The sequence below is a fragment of the Hyla sarda genome, chromosome 7 (genome assembly GCF_029499605.1).
Source record: "Hyla sarda isolate aHylSar1 chromosome 7, aHylSar1.hap1, whole genome shotgun sequence".
NCBI lineage: Eukaryota > Metazoa > Chordata > Amphibia > Anura > Hylidae > Hyla > Hyla sarda.
In genome coordinates, this window is record NC_079195.1 from 25,480,915 (window position 1) to 25,498,125 (window position 17,211).

A 17,211-nucleotide genomic window follows, 5' to 3' on the forward strand; every position below is an offset into this window, starting at 1 on the left:
GATTTGACCATAGCAGTGCCAAGGTAACATTTCCAGCTGAGCTTGTGGCAGAACAGATGCCTCAAAAATCTCTCATGCCTGCTAAGTAGGGTTGCCACCTGGCCGGTATTTTACAGGCACAGCCGGTATTTTTATATTAAAAATACCGGTAATGCAATGCTATTTATCTAACCAATCCTCCAACTCCCGAAATGTTGCACCATAACCCATATCAGTGTTTCCCAACCAGAGCGCCTCCAGCTGTTGCAAAACTACAACTTCTAGCATGCTGGAAGTTGTAGTTTTGCAACAGCTGGAGGCACCCTGGGTTGGAAAACACTGACCTATACTATATACTACTATATAGTCCAACATGCTGGGAGTTGTAGTTTTTGTTTGGGGCAGCTGAGCCACAGGCTGTATCAGGGCATGCTGGGAGTTGTAGTTAGTAACTAACTGCAACTCCTGAATTTAATAAAAAAAGTGATCAAAAAGTCACATCAAAATAAAAATGGTCCTGTTAAAAACATATATATATATATATCTATATATATATATATATATATATATATATATATATATATATATATATATATATCTATATATATATATATATATATATATCTATATATATATATATATATCTATATATATATATATATATATATATATATATATATATATATATATGTGAAATAGAATGCAGCACACCACTGTTGCAGTCAAACCAAATAGATTTATTCCATAGCGTGCAGAGGACTACGTTTCACCGGTCTCACACCGGCTTTATCAAATATATATATATATATATATATATATATATATATATTTATTTCTTTTTTATTTATTTTTATTTTATTTTATTTTTTATTTTTTTTAAATCAACTGGTGCCAGAAAGTTAAACAGATTTGTAAATTACTTCTATTTAAAAATCTTAATCCTTCCAGTACTTATCAGCTTCTGTATATTGCACAGGAAGTTCTTTTCTTTTTGGATTTCCTTTCTCTCTGACCACACTGCTCTCCGCTGACACCTCTGTCCATTTTAGGAACTGTCCAGAGTAGGAACAAATCCCCATAGCAAACCTCTCCTGCTCCGGACAGTTCCTAAAATGGACAGAGGTGTCAGCAGAGAGCACTGTGGTCAGACAGAAAGGAAATTCAAAAAGGAAAGAACTTCCTGTGCAACATATAACAGCTGGCAAGTACTGGAAGGATTAAGATTTTTTAAATAGAAGTAATTTACAAATCTGTTTAACTTTCTGGCACCAGTTGATTTAAAAAAAATAATGTTTTGTCCCCTCTGAGAACACTAAATACACTGAGACCTCTGGGCGCAGGCAACAAAAAAATAGTTGGACCCAAGATATCTGTCATGAGCGGGTACAGACTGTGGCCCTGATTTACTAAGAGTGTTGTGTAGGTTTCTTTGTGGGTTTAAATTCCCTACAATGTTTTTTTCACGATATTCACTAGTGTTGGGCGCGAATGTTCGCAATAATTTATTGCAAATATCGCATATTCGCGAATATTGCAAATATATCGCTAAATATTCGCAATTACGAATATTTTTTTTTTTTTTTCACAGTACACATCACAGTGATCATCCCTCCCTCCCTGCTTCTAGCTTGTGGTGTAAATAAGCCTCCAATACAAGTTACTGTGTCAGACTGGCGGGTGCCCAAAAATTTGCATATGCGAATATTTGCATATGCGCATGCGCATGGAAATTTTATGGCGCATAGTAAAAAAAAAAGGCAGCAAATATTGCGAACATGCGAATTTTACGAATACATGACGAATATTCGTCCATATCTTCGCGAAATTTTGCGAATTCGAATATGGCCTATGCCGCTCAACACTAATATATACTAAGGTTTCCCTACATTTTCCATTTTCCCTACATTTTGCTTTTTTTTTTACACACGTTCTGATCTGTAGGGTTTTCCTCAGCTCAAATCCATCACATTTTATGTGGAAACCTTAGCATATGTGTTGGGTTTTAGTGAAAGTGTCGGGAACACAACCCTTTTATGTGACCACGCCCCCTTTTATTGATAGTTACGCCCCCTTTTTTGGGTTTTCTCAGTAAAATTGAGAGTTGGTCGGGTTTTTCATTTCTGGCGCAGACAGAATTCTAAAGTATAATTGGAGACAGATAATTGGAGGGTGGAAACTTAAACCACTAACTAATAGGTCACCTTTAGGTAACCCCCAAAAAAAAACGATTTCCCAATTATCAAAATTATTTTAAAAGTGCAATCTTTATTTGATATTCCTGCACATTATGCTTGTTTAAAATTCACCTTTGCCATAAATGTCCTTATTATGAGGATCACTATTCGATGTATGTGGTTATAAGACAATGTAAGGTGCCTGCAGAAACACCCATATGTCTATTGAACTAGGACAATGGCATTGTAATAAAATCTAAACGGCCCCCCTCAACATGTTTCACTACCGAAGTAGCGTTGTCAAGAGGCAAACGGGCACCTGAGCTCAGAAAGGGCCGCAGGGTCTCCAACACACATCAAGTGGACATACAAGAAGGGAAGTCCAGCTCCTCGGTTTGGTTAAAAGGAATACCGTATTTTTCGTCCTATAGGACGCACAGGCGTATAAGACGCACCCTATTTTTAGGTGCAAAATCTAAAAAATTTAAGATTTTGAACCCAATAGTGGTCTTCAACCTGCGGACCTCCAGATGTTGCAAAACTACAACTCCCAGCATGCCCGGACAGCCGTTGGCTGTCCGGGCATGCTGGGAGTTGTAGTTTTGCAACATCTGGAGGTCCGCAGATTGAAGACCACTGCATAGGAGGTAATACTCGCGTGTCCCCGCCGCTCCGGACCCGTCACCGCTGCCCTGAATGTCGCTCCATCACTGTCGCCGTGCCCCCGTCGCTCCGGAACGTCTCTGCTGCCGGCCGGGTATCCTCGCTCTCCGTCGCCGCCATCACGTCGTTACGCACGTCGACGCACGTACGCGACGACGTGATGACGAGGAAGGAGAGCGCCGGCCATACAGGGGATCCCTGAACGGAGAAGACACCGAGGAGGCAGGTAAGGTCCCTCCCGGTGTCCTGTAAGCACTAACCCGGCTATTCAGTCGGGCTGCTCGGGACCGCCACGGTGAGTGTCACTTTCCCTTCAGACGCGGCGGTCAGCTTTGATCGCCGCGTCTGAAGGGTTAATACAGGGCATCACCGCGATCGGTGATGTCCTGTATTAGCCGCGGGTCCCGGCCGTTGATGGCCGCAGGGACCGCCGCGATAGGGGTGTATTCGCCGTGTAAGACGCACCGACTTTTTCCCCCCAGTTTTGGGGAAGAAAAAGTGCGTCTTATACGGCGAAAAATACGGTACTTTTTTACTTCATCCAACAAATGACAGACATCATAAGACACCTAACAGCGACACGTTTCAGGTCTGCAAGACCCTTAACCGCTTAAGGACCAAGGGTTTTTCTGTTTTTGCACTTTCATTTTTTCCTCCTTACCTTTTAAAAATCATAACCCTTTCAATTTTGCACCTAAAATTCCATATGATGGCTTATTTTTTGCGCCACCAATTCTACTTTGTAGTGACATCAGTCATTTGACCCAAAAATCTAGGGCGAAATGAAAAACGAGATCATTGTGCGACGAAATTGAAGAAAAAACGCCATTTTGTAACTTTTGGGGGCTTCCGTTTCTACGTAGTACTTTTTTCGGTAAAAATGACACCTTACCTTTATTCTGTAGGCCCATACGATTAAAATGATACCCTACTTATATAGGTTTGATTTTGTCGTACTTCTGTAAAAAAAATCATAACCACATGCAGGAAAATGTAGCAGACAGAATTCTGGCGCAACGAGACAGAATTCTGGCGCGGATTCTGGCGCAGACAGAATTTCTGGCGCTCAACCCGACAAAATATGTCGGGTTTACAATAGTAAATCAGGGCCTGTGTGTTGAGCTCTGCAAAAAGGCGGTTTACTCAAGAACTGGAGTCTGTGAACTATAAGTAACCTAGCCTGCAGCCGCGCTCTGATAAAACACCTCACCCCGGGGGCAGGGAATACCCACAGGGGGTCTATGGCTGGAAGCCCTCTGGCAGCCCTCAGTGTTCTGTATGGAACATATGTGTGTCGGTACAAGAGACTGGAGCTTGTTCATTGTGTGACTGCCAAGTGTATATGCCTCTCCTCACGAGACGTAATATGAGACAAGTCTGTCCATTTTTTTAATAAAAAAAAAAATTATATATATATATATATCTTTATGACACTTACCATTTTTACTGTAACCTCTCTAGGTAAATTTCGGACTTGCTGAAAACTGAAATCATATTTCTTGTCTTCCCCAAGGCTTCCTATTAAAGTGCCATTTCTATGGAGAGATGAGATCATTTCGATTAGAGCTTATACTGGATAAACCAGATCAGAGGTCCCCAACCCAGTCCTCAAGGCCCACCAAGAGTCCAGGTTTTGAATTTTTCATTTTCTATTCCAATGGAGTAACTGAATTCAACCCAGAATGTTGGTGGCCCTTGGGTACTGGGTTTGGGACCACTGGACTAGATAATAATAGATGCAAGCCTTTATCTCCAAACCCCATCTGCAAGTTTTTGGCTGCTTGGTCACCATAATCTTAAAGGACGGGATGGGCCTCCTAATGGTAGATGTAATGGCAGCCATGTTGGTTCTCCCCTAGGTTTCCCAATGTGGTGGTTAAAGGGGTGCTCCACCCCTAGACATCTTATCCCCTATCCAAAGAAAAGAGGATAAGATGTCTGATCGTGGGGGTCCTGCCGCATGGGTCCCCCGTAATCTCCCTGCTTCACCCGGCATTCGTTTAGAGCATCGGGCGCAGTGACGGAGGCTCGTGACATCACGGCCGCGCCCCGCTTGTGATGTCAAGGCCATGCCCCCTCAATGCAAGTCTATGGGAGGGGGCGTGACCTCCGTCACGCCCCCTCCCGTAGACTTGCATTGAGGGGGCATGGCCTTGACATCACAAGCAGGGCTCGGCTGTGATGTCACGAGCCTCCGCCCCGTATCACCAGTCATTCGGCACGGAGCGAAGTTCGCTCCATGCACCGAATGTCTGGGGTGCAGCTGGTGCTGCAGCCGAGATCACGGGGGTCCCCAGCGGCGGGACCCCAGAATAAGAAGTCTGGGGAGGAGTACCCCCTTTAAGGATTTTTAGGATAGGGTTTATAGATATTGGTGCTTTCTATTTTAGAAGGAAATGGATTTCAAAAGTAAATTGTGACAATAAAAGGGAGGGTCTCTTGCTCTTCTCTTACCTGTAATGCATTATCCGCAGCCCGCGAGCAGTGAGATGTCCATGCAATAGAAAGGTGGTGACAGTAAGATCAGGAATAGGTCTACCTAACATCTAAAGAAGAACAGGAGACATCTTCAGAAGTGACTCCAGGAACTCCAGCAAGAGTGACAAGACCTTTATCTACTGGGTAGGCCATTTATATGGATACACCTTAATAAAATGGGAATGGTTGGTGATATTAACTTCCTGTTTGTGGCACATTAGTATATGTGAGCAGGGAAACTTTTCAAGAAGGGTGGTGACCATGGCGGCTATTTGGAAGTTGGCCATTTTGAATCCAACTTTTGTTTTTTCAATAGGAAGAGGGTCATGTGACGCATCAAACTTATTGGGAATTTCACAAGAAAAACAATGATGTGTTTGGTTTTAATGTAACTTTATTCTTTCATGAGTTATTTACAAGTTTCTGACCACTTATAAAATGTGTTCAATGTGCTGCCCATTGTGTTGGATTGTCAATGCAACCCTCTTCTCTATATACTGCTATATACTACTATATACACCGCAGGAGAAATGCTAGCACAGGCTTCCAGTATCCGTATACACTGCTATATACTACTATATACACCGCAGGAGAAATGCTAGCACAGGCTTCCAGTATCCGTATACACTGCTATATACTACTATATACACCGCAGGAGTAATGCTAGCACAGGCTTCCAGTATCCATATACACTGTTATATACACTATATACACCGCAGGAGAAATGCTAGCACAGGCTTCCAGTATCCCTATACACTGCTATATACTACTATATACACCGCAGGAGAAATGCTAGCACAGGCTTCCAGTATCCGTATACACTGCTATATACTACTATATACACCGCAGGAGAAATGCTAGCACAGGCTTCCAGTATCTGTAGTTGCAGGTTCTGCACATCTCATATCTTCACAGCGTAGACAATTGTCTTCAGATGACCCCAAAGATAAAAGGCTAAGGGGGTCAGATCAGGAGACCTTGGGGCCATTCAACTGGTCCAGAAAGACCAATCCACTTTCCAGGAAACTGTTCATCTAGGAATGCTCGGACCTGACACCCATAATGTGGTGGTCACCATCTTGCTGGAAAACTCAGGGAACGTGCCAGGTCCGAGCATTCCTAGATGAACAGTTTCCTAGAAAGTGGATTGGTCGTCGTGGGCCAGATGAATTGCCCCCAAGTCCTCCCGATCTGACCACCTTAGACTTTTATCTTTGGGGTCGTCTGAAGGCAATTGTCTATGCTGTGAAGATACGAGATGTGCAGCACCTGAAACTACGGATACTGGAAGCCTGTGCTAGCATTTCTCCTGAGGTGTATATAGTAATATATAGCAGTGTATACGGATACTGGAATCCTGTGCTAGCATTTCTCCTGCGGTGTATATAGTAGTATATAGCAGTGTATACGAATACTGGAATCCTGTGCTAGCATTTCTCCTGCGGTGTATATATTAGTATATAGCAGTGTATACGGATACTGGAAGCCTGTGCTAGCATTTCTCCTGCGGTGTATATAGTAGTATATAGCAGTGTATACGGATACTGGAAGCCTGTGCTAGCATTTCTCCTGTGGTGTATATAGTAGTATATAGCAGTATATAGAGAAGAGGGTTGCATTGACAATCCAACACAATGGGCAGCACATTGAACACATTTTATAAGTGGTCAGAAACTTGTAAATAACTCATGAAAGAATAAAGTAACGTTAAAACCAGTCACATCATTGTTTTTCTTGTGGAATTCCCAATAAGTTTGATGTTTCACATGTTCCTCTTCCTATTGAAAAAACAAAAGTTGGATTCAAAATGGTCGACTTCACAATGGCCACCATGGTCACCACCCATCTTGAAAAGTTTCCCCCCTCACATATGCTAATGTGCCACAAATAGGAAGTTAATATCACCAACCATTCCCACTTTCTTAAGGTGTATCCATATAAATGGGCCACCCTGTATGTTGCTGTTACTCTTTTACTAACCACCACCTCCCCCAGACAACCATGTTACACAGCTAACACCCATCTTCCGTAGTTGGGTTCAGATATAACACTGATCCCTTCCATTTGACCCTTTAGCTCCATCTAGGACTGTGGTATCTGAGTGGTTAGACATAAAAAGGGGTCTCCCTCATTTGGTCCCCTGTGACACAATTGTTGAGTGCTGCCCCAGGCTGCCATACTAGCTCTTCTTCTACACCCGAAAAAAAGCAGTAAAATGACATTATACTGCAATAGAGAAACATTGCTTTTTATTGTACAAGTGGTCAAGCAATCACAGAAAATATTTAAAGAAAATAAATAAATAAATACATAAAAAACATTAAAAAAAAAAATCTGAACAATAAAAAAAAGAAACATAATTGATATTACTGTGTCCGGAAATGTCCAAAGTAAAAAATAAAAAATAATAATTTGGGAAATATTTTAAAGAAAAACTTTTTTTTTTCCCCATATCATGCACACTCACCATCGCCGACCCTACAGTGCTATCTGTTTTATTCCAGCACAGCTGCACCCATGTGTTTTATTACTGTGACTAGGTCATGTGAAAAAAATAAACTTACTGTGCTTATTGTGAGTCATAAGATGTCAGTCCTGGGTTTTATCTATCTCTATGGGATCAGGATATATCAAAGGCCTCCCCTCCAGCTCTATCTCTATACTGCTGCTGTTTCTCTATTGGCTCAGAATATATAGAGATGTGTTGAAGAGACAGCACTGGACTCTACATCTGTGCAAGTGCACTTTGGGGAGCGAATAAAGTCACACTCCATCAAGTATTGAGTCTCTGGCTTTTTGGTGCTGTATCCACTACACGTCTTGGATCAGAATATATATTAGTTATACACCTCCTTCCAAGCTCTATCTGTATACTACTGTTGCTATCTCTATGGAATCGGAATATATTGTAGTTGTACACCTCCCATCCAGCTCTATCTGTATACTGCTGTTATCTCTATTTGATCAGGATATGAAGTTGTTATACACCTCCCCTCCCAGCTCTATCTGTACACTACTTCTGCTATACACTTCCCCTGAGGCTGTGTTCACACATCTCATTTCTTGCTATGGTTTATCTGTTTTTGCTATGATTTTCCCAACATCATGGCAAAATGATGATATTGTACCGCAATTAAGCAAATCACTGTAAAAAGGTGACATTTATGCCACGATTTTGGAAAATCACAGCAAAAATGGCTAAAATTCGGAAGAAATTTGTGAAAAAATGCAAAATTTCAATGTGTGAACACAGTCTAAAGACCTCAAATTTCCATAAACAGCTCGATAGTGATTATAGGTCAAATCACTTTCTCCTCATGGCACGTGAATAAGAAAACCCATCTTAACTGCATGTGGTGTGAATAGGCCCCAACCTAATTATAAGTTTGATGAGTTTACCTGGGTGTCCTCCGGAACTAGCAGTTTTATTAAATGACCAGGTAGAGTGATCAAACACCTGACCCTCAGCCTCAAGCTGCATTACAGAACCGTTTTATTGTGCATTTGCAACATGCCTGCCACATGAACTAAAACAGGTAAGCATAAGACACACAAAAACCTCTGCATTATTCTACAATAATAGCTTATGCTGCACTTTATAGGCAAAAAAAAAACGTGCTTGTTTCTTTAATTATTGTCGCTCAGAAAATAAATAAATAAATCAAATAATAAATATAAACTGTATAGAAATTGCTCACCCTGCACAAAAGCTAAACTCTCCCATAGGTCCATGGAAGGAAAAGTGCTAAAGCTATGGGTGTCAGAATAGGGTTACACAAAGCAAATAAATATTTTAGTTTAAAAAAAATTATAATAATAAATAAATAATAAATTAATTAATTAATAATTGTATTCATTAATTAATTAAACAAAAAAACTCACAACTTTGGTTTTGCCATTATTGCTCGGCAGAATAGAGATACGTGCTATTTATCATCCCAACATCTTGCAGTAAATAAATAAAAATCCAAATAAATTCAGAATATTTGATACGGCACTTTGAATGCAACCTTTAAAAAAATATTTTCTTTATCCACAGAAAAATTGAAAATATAAAAAAAAAAAAAAAGTTAGGGCTCACAGAAGCCTTTGAGGACATCTAGTGGTCAGTGCCAAATATTGGGAAGTATTGTAGGAAAATTTAGAGAAGTGATTTGCAAACTGGCCCTCCAGATGTCGCAAAATTAGCATGCCCGGAAGTTGTAGTTTTGCATCATCTGGGGGTCCACAATTTGGAGACCACTGATTTAGATTGATGGACGGCTATTAGGCTATTATTGCCCTTGTTATGGAATAGATGATGTTAAACAAGGGACCTTGATGTCACTTACGGTCTCTAGCAAATTAGTGTTGCACAATCCATAATTCCTGAATGCTGTAGATCCGGGAGGAATAAACTCTATTGGGAATGTGAATATTCCGGTCATCAAGGTAGAACAGTCATGAGGACGCAGATCGGGGGTGTAATAAATCCTCATTCCGGAACTATCTTTCAATCCTGAAAGTCAAAGATGCAATAAAGAATTGTAAAAACACGTATCTATGTGAAGAAGTTACATTGGCTCCAGCTACAAGCTGATGCTGGGCCAAGCAATTAAGGGAGGAAGTGCCTGTGTGTGTACTGCTGGAAAACAGCCAAGCTCTGATTCCAGTGGTTCCCAAGTCTACCCCACCATAGGCTTGACAATCATTGAGCATGAATATCCAGATCCCCATGGCTCCCCTAGGCTCAGTGCCCTGACAAGTGCCTTCTTATGCTTGGTACTCTCATTCTATTACTGTGCTTTCTATTCACTTCCTTTTTTGTCATATTCTTGATACTTACCAAATTTTTAAATGCCAAAAGTGGAACATTAAAAAAGTACCTGTTGTTTCTATGGATTTTTTTAATAAAACTTCCTTGGTTTTGTTAGAATAATCCTTCAAAGGGGTGACAAGGAGATTATTATGTTTTCACAGCTGTTAATGAGCCCCCAAGAGTCCCTACTTTGGTGCATAGCTTTCTTCCATTCTCTACATTTCAGAGGGTGGGATCAGAGTTGGGCTGTTTACCAGCAGTACACACACAGACACATACTTCCTTAGTTGCCTGGCCAATAACAGCACAACATTTAGTCCTCACTGCTATGTCCTGATATACAGCTGGTGAAAGTGCACTGAACAGGCTGACTCTGCGCTGGAAATGTAAACATGGAAAACCAACTCACCCTTTGATCAGGAGGAGAAACTGGGTGCACAGATATCCACTTCAGGGAATGTTACAATAATGATACGTCCCATTTAGTAATACAAGGTATTTAGCCAAATGATTTCAAGCAAAAGAGGAGGTAATGTACACCGTAAATTTCTTAAAGACATCTGCAGCAACTACATGAAGGAGGCATGTCGGCCGCGACGTCACGCTATGGCCGGCACACCTCCTGTACAGGAAAGCTGCGGCATAGCCGTGGCCCCATGCAGGAGATCGCTAGTGGGTCCCAGCATTTGGACCCCCTGCGATCAAACACTCATCCCCTATCCTGTGGATAGGGAATAAGTTGTTTTTTGCTGCATATGTCCTTTAACAGAAAGAGTTTTTGGGATATTTGTGCTTGCAACTAGACACCTTTATGGTTTAAATTCTCATCACAATCTCATTCTTACTTACTGGCAGTTTATTTTATTCCATACATAGCATTGTCTTACATTGATATGTATCTATGTGGTTATTTTCTGTTAGTGTTTACATTACTTGTAATATCTGGCCTGCGTTTTGGAGGTTCTTTGAGTGTATTCTGAGTATTTCTTCATAATGTGCCCATAATTGGACAATATATAGATCGTTATTCCACTGTGAATTGTATATCCTCAAGTTTAATATTTTGACAGCTGCCTGAGCTTTATACAGTATGTGGTGAGAGATGAGAGGGAAGCCTTGATTAACCTTCTTAATCCCACAGACAAGGCTTTTTCAGGCTCTTACACCTGCATAGAGCACATGCTAAGCCCCATTCTCACCTGTGTTTTGTCCTGTTCTCTGCTACTAGAGACAGAAATCCCCTGACAACATGCAGTGGAACAAAGACTACAAAGAGGGGAGACACCTAGAGGCCACAAATTTAGAGCTGTTTTTCTGCGGGGTAAGGATTTATTTTTTGTAAATGACACAATAGAAATGTATTAGGAATCACATAGGCTGTCCCATGGAAGAAAAGTGTTTTAAATGACAATGACCATTTAAAGGGGTACTCCGCCCCTAGACATCTTATCCCCTATCCAAAGGATAGGGGATAAGATGTCTGGTCGTGGTGGTCCCACTTCTGGGGACCCCCGCAATCTTCTTACTGCACCCAGCGTTAGTTTAGAGCGTCGGGTTCAGCAGCAGAGGCTCGTGACATCATGGCTGCACCCCGCTTGTGACGTCACAGCCGCTCCCCCTCAATGCAAGTCTATGGGAGGGGGCATGATGGCCATCACCCCCCCTCCCATAGACTTGCATTGAGGTGGTATGGCCGTGACCTCACAAGAGGGATGTGACCGTGACATCATGAGCCTCTGCCCCGCATCACCAGTTATCAGACACAAAGCGAAGTTTGCTGCATGCACTGGATGTCTAGGGTGCCACAACCGAAATTGCGGGGGTCCCCAGGGGTGGGACCCCGCGATCAGACATCTAATCCCCTATCTTTTGGATAGGGGATAAGATGTCTAGGGGCAGAGTACTCCTTTAAGCTCTGCTCCAAGAACGACTAGAAACATCAAGGAACTCTTGACTGTTACTGTATACACACACATATATATAGTTGTAGTCTGTTGAAAAACTTATACGCGTAATGTCCTGTGAATATTATATCTGTATACCGCTGTATTGTCTTATTAGTTATTAGTGAGGTATTGTCTTATTAGTGTGTCTGTATTGGATTTTATCATAAAAGAACCCACTACTGGGGAGTAGGTTCAGCTGGGGTGGCTATGCTGCAGTGAGTGGATAGATAACATAACTTCAGTAAATCCCTTCCATTATGCTATCCCCCCACTCACTGCAGCACAGCAACGTCCCCCATAGACCATGAAACTTATGACATGCTGGCCACATGGAATGCTGGGAAAGGCAACAGTAAAAACTAGCATTACTGCACTTCCAGGTATGGGTCCTGTGCATGAAAATGGGACACAGCGGCGCACGGAGGTGATAGAAGCGAATTACTCAATATTACAACTTCACAAAATGGGCTCAAAAGCTGCAATACCCCCTTCACTTTTATGGGAACATTATAGGGGTTTTTAAGTTTTGAGGTTTTTATTTATTTCTTTAAAGAGAACAACGGTCTTGGAGCCATTGTCACATGACCGGCCCAGCCGATCAGAGGCCTCGGCAGTCACGGGTCAAACTCCAAGAGCCCTGATGCTCAGAATACAGCCTGTGACTGCCAAGGCCACTGATTGGATGTAGAGGTCATGTGACAACTGCTCCAAAAGGAAGACCGGGTTGCTGACTGTAGACAGAACAGAGGATCAGTGCGGGATATAAAGGTGGCTAACTTCTGGTCCATTATATTAAAGCAATTACCTAAAAGCGTACCTGTCAGATCCCACAAATAGTAATAATAATATGTTAATCAGTACCTAATCCTGACCATGTACATCTAATTTTTCTGCCTCTATCATCTATATTTCATTAGTTCACAGTGTTAGAAAAACTCTCAGGGGAAGGGGCGTGTCCCTCCCTTGTGGTGGTGGGAGGTGACTGGTGTGTTGTAGGAGGGGCGTGTCCATCCTTGTGGTGATGGGAGGTGATTGGTGTGTGGTGGTATGGGGCGTGTCCCTCCCTTGTGGTGGTGGAAAGTGATTGGTGTGTCCGCTCATGCAGCCTTGTCCACAAGCTATCTCTTGTCCATTACTCATGGACAAGCCTGATGTTGCTGCAGGACTGGTTAGTGTCCCAGTAGGTATGGGGACCCCTAGTGGTGGTACTTTAAAAAGCCAATCTTTATTAAATATTCAAAATTTTTTAGATAACCCTATTACAAAAGGTCTTTAAGTTTTATCAGTAACAACATATAAAAATATTTTGGACCTGACAGTGCCCATTTAAAACTTAATAACCCCTTTAAAGCTGTGACCGAACTGCATCCAGCCTGTAACAAATGGTGTGGTGCATATTATTTCGGGGAAGCAGGAGGGCCTCAATGGATGTATGGTTATGAACATTGCTGTCAATTTAATCTTGTTACCTTCCTTATTTTCAAAGTTACTGTAATGGATTTCGATTCTGACGTACAGTGGATCATCGGGTGTACCTACAGAAACGCCACAATTTGAGGGATAATCGAATGACTGCAACAGAAGAAAATTGGTAAAACACAATTCTGCAGACTAAATTTGGACATTTTGGACACTAAGTGACCTTAGTCCTCTGTACTATACATAGCCTATATGGGAGAACACTGAGGCCAGTTGGGTCCCTAGAGTAAATATGGGCAAACCAAAACCTGATGGCTCAGCTTTGATTACTTAAAGGGTTACTCTGCCCCTAGACATGTTATCCCCCGCGATCTCAGCTGCGGCACCCCAGAAATCCAGTGCACGGAGTGAACTTGACTCTGTGCCGGATGACTGGCGATGCGGGGCAGAGGCTCGTGATGTCACGGTCTCGCCCCGCTCGTGACTTCACGGCCATGCCATAGACTTGCATTGAGTGGGCGCGACCATGATGTCACGAGCCTCCAGCGCTGCACCCAACGCACTAAAGGAATGCCTGCAGGGAGATCAGGGGGGGGGGGTCCCACCGATGGGACCCCCGCGATCCGACATCTTATCCCCTATACTTTTGGATAGGGGATAAGATGTCTAGGGGTGGAGTACCCCTTTAAGTCTGCATAAATTAGCGCCTCTTTCAAAGTGCCTGGAAAAGAGGGATACAGCAGACCAGAGACTATCATCCTGGTTGTTACAGTCACCTGGAGCACTTTGATGTTGGTGCTGACTTATACAGACTAAAGCAATCAACAGCCCTGCTGTCAGGTTTAGGTTTGGCCTATTTCCTGTACAGTGGGGATCAAAAGTTTGGGCACCCTAGGTAAAATGTTGTATTAATGTGTATAAAGAAGCCAAGGAACGATGGAAAAATCTACAAAAGGCATCAAATTACAGATTAGACATTCTCATAATATGCCAATAAAAGTTATATTTTATTTCCATCATTTACACTTTCAAAATAACAGAAAACAAAAAAATGGCATCTGCTAAAGTTTGGGCACCCTGCAGAATTTATAACATGCACTGCCCCCTTTGCAAAGCTGAGACCTGCCAGTGTCATGGATTGTTCTCAATCATCATCTGGGAAGACCAGGTGATGTCAATCTCAAAGGTTTTAAATGCCCAGACTCCTCTGACCTTGCCCCAACAATCAGCAACAGGGGTTCTTCTAAGCAGTTGTCTAGAAATCTGAAACTGAAAATAGTTGATTCTCACAAAGCTGGAGAAGGCTATAAGAAGATAGCAAAAGTTTTCAGATGTCAATATCCTCTGTTCGGAATGTAATTAAGAAATGGCAGTAATCAGAAACAGTGGAAGATAAAGCAAGATCTGGAAGACCAAGAAAAATATCAGACAGAACAGCTCGTAGGATTGTGAGAAAAACAATTCAAAACCCATGTTTGACTGCACAATCCCTCCAGAAAGATCTGGCAGACACTGGAGTTGTGGTACACTATTCCACTATAAAGAGATGCTTGTACAAATATGGTCTTCATGGAAGAGTCATCAGAAGAAAACCTCTTCAATGTCCTCACCCCAAAAATCAGCATTTGAACTTTGCAAATGAACATATAGACAAGCCAGATGCATTTTGGAAACAAGTTCTGTGGACCGATGAGGTTAAAATTGAACTTTTTGTCCGGGATGAGCAAAGTTACATTTGGAGAAGAAGGGGAACAGAATTTAATGAAAAGAACCTCTGTCCAACTGTTAAGCATGGGGGTGGATCAATCATGCTTTGGGGTTGTATTGCAGCCAGTGGCACAGGGAACATGTCACAAGTAGAAGGAAAAATGGATTCAATAAAATTTCAGCAAATTTTGGATGCTAACTTGATGCCATCTGTGAAAAAGCTGAAGTTAAAGAGAGGATGGCTTCTACAAATGGATAATGATCCTAAACACACCTCGAGATCCACGGGGGATTACATCAAGAGGTGTAAACTGAAGGTTTTGCCATGGCCTTCACAATCTCCTGACCTCAACATAATTGAAAATCTATGGATAGACCTTAAAAGAGTAGTGCGTGACAGACAGCCCAGAAATCTCAAAGAACTGGAAGACTTTTGTAAGGAAGGATGGGCAAAGACACCTTAAACAATAATTGAAAGACTCTTGGCTGGCTCCAAAAAGTGTTTACAAGCTGTGATACTTGCTAAAAGGGGCAGTAAAAGATATTAACTCTGCAGGGTGCCCAAAATTTTGCAGACGTCATTTTTTGTTTTCTGTTATTTTGAAAGTGTAAATGAGGGAAATAAAATCTAACTTTTGTTGACATATTATAAGAATGTCTAATCTGTAATTTGATGCCTTTTGGAGATTTTTCCATCTTTCCTTAGCTTCTTTATGCACATTGATACAAAATTTTACCTGGGGTGCCCAAACTTTTGATCTCCATTCTAAGTTCACCTAACTAGTTTTGGGTCATATGTCCCGTTTTACAGGGTTCATTAGGTATTGTGAATAAAGAGCTGATCTACCCTACAAACAGGGCTCAAGTCCGGCAAGAACACTGTTCCCATCAGCAGGAATCCTGCAGGACCAGTTCTTGAGTGGAAATCTTTGGTGAGTTCCCACACTTTTTTCCCCAGGACTTGACCCCTGCCTACAAACATTACTTCATTACTCCTCTTTATGAACCAGGTGGACTGGAATAAACATTGCTTTAAAGGTGTACTCCGCCCCTAAATATCTTATCCCCTATCCAAAGGATAGGGGATAAGGTGTCTGATCACGGGGGTCCCCAGCGATCTTGGCTGTGGCACCACAGACATCTGGTGTACGAAGCGAACTTCACTCCATGCTGGATGACTTGCACTGCGGGGCGGAGGCTCGTGAATTCATTGCCATGCCCCCTCAATGCAAGTCTATGGGAGATGGCGTGATGGCACGAGCGGGGTATGGCCGTGATGTCATGAGCCTCCGGCACTGCACCCGACACTCTGGGCGCAGCGTTGGAGGCTCATGACGTCACAGCCACAGCCACGCTCATGATTTCATGGCCACACCCTCTCAATGCAAGACCGGCACGCCCCAAGCTTTGTCCAGATTGGGACAATGATCGGCTACATCCGTAATTTTCATTCAAGGTTGTGCGTTTTGAGACAACTGTGTTAAATAAAGACCTGGTGTCTTCTCACCTCTCCACCTACAGCCCAACCGAACGTAGCGCTCATGCACTGGGCATATCTAGAATCACTGCCATAGCAATCTCCAACATCTGACATGAGGATAGTGTTGTTCCCACAAACGTATATCAGGATGTGATGCACTATGCCAATGGTATCCGGGTCTTCGACTGGCTCATACTGTATCAGGTAGAGAAAAAAACAAAGCATTTGCTATAGAGACATTATAGAAAAGAACATAAATTACAAAATCTCTAAAAAAAAAAAAATAATGACTATATGGTTAAGAAAAAAATGGTTGCTTTCTGACAGTCTATTCCAGAAACACAGATAAACCTGTTGGACCTCCGTCAATTACCTGTGTGGAAAGCTGCTTAGTTTCCCTACAGCACCATCACAGAAGAAATTAAAGGAGTACTCTGGGATAGGGAATTTTTTAAACTAATTTCTGTTACGCCGAGCGCTCCGGGTTCCCGCTCCTCCCCGGAGCGCTCGCTACACTCTCGCTCCCGCAGCGCCCCGGTCAGATCCACTGACCGGGTGCGCTGCGAT

At 42.4% G+C, this 17,211-nt stretch overlaps 1 protein-coding gene across 3 annotated transcripts in view; it reads right to left on the minus strand.

Moving 5' to 3' along the window:
• Window positions 1-17,211, minus strand: part of LOC130281983 (DBH-like monooxygenase protein 2) — an 80,800-nt gene that overhangs the window by 13,573 nt on the left and 50,016 nt on the right. For all 3 annotated transcript variants that reach the window (XM_056529788.1, XM_056529787.1, XM_056529786.1), the window contains exons 5-9: window positions 16,672-16,839; window positions 13,508-13,610; window positions 9,626-9,792; window positions 5,271-5,362; window positions 4,255-4,351 (exon numbers count right to left, since the gene is read on the minus strand). In XM_056529788.1, coding sequence (XP_056385763.1) covers window positions 4,255-4,351; window positions 5,271-5,362; window positions 9,626-9,792; window positions 13,508-13,610; window positions 16,672-16,839 — 627 coding nt within the window. The remainder of the gene's footprint in view (window positions 1-4,254; window positions 4,352-5,270; window positions 5,363-9,625; window positions 9,793-13,507; window positions 13,611-16,671; window positions 16,840-17,211) is intronic.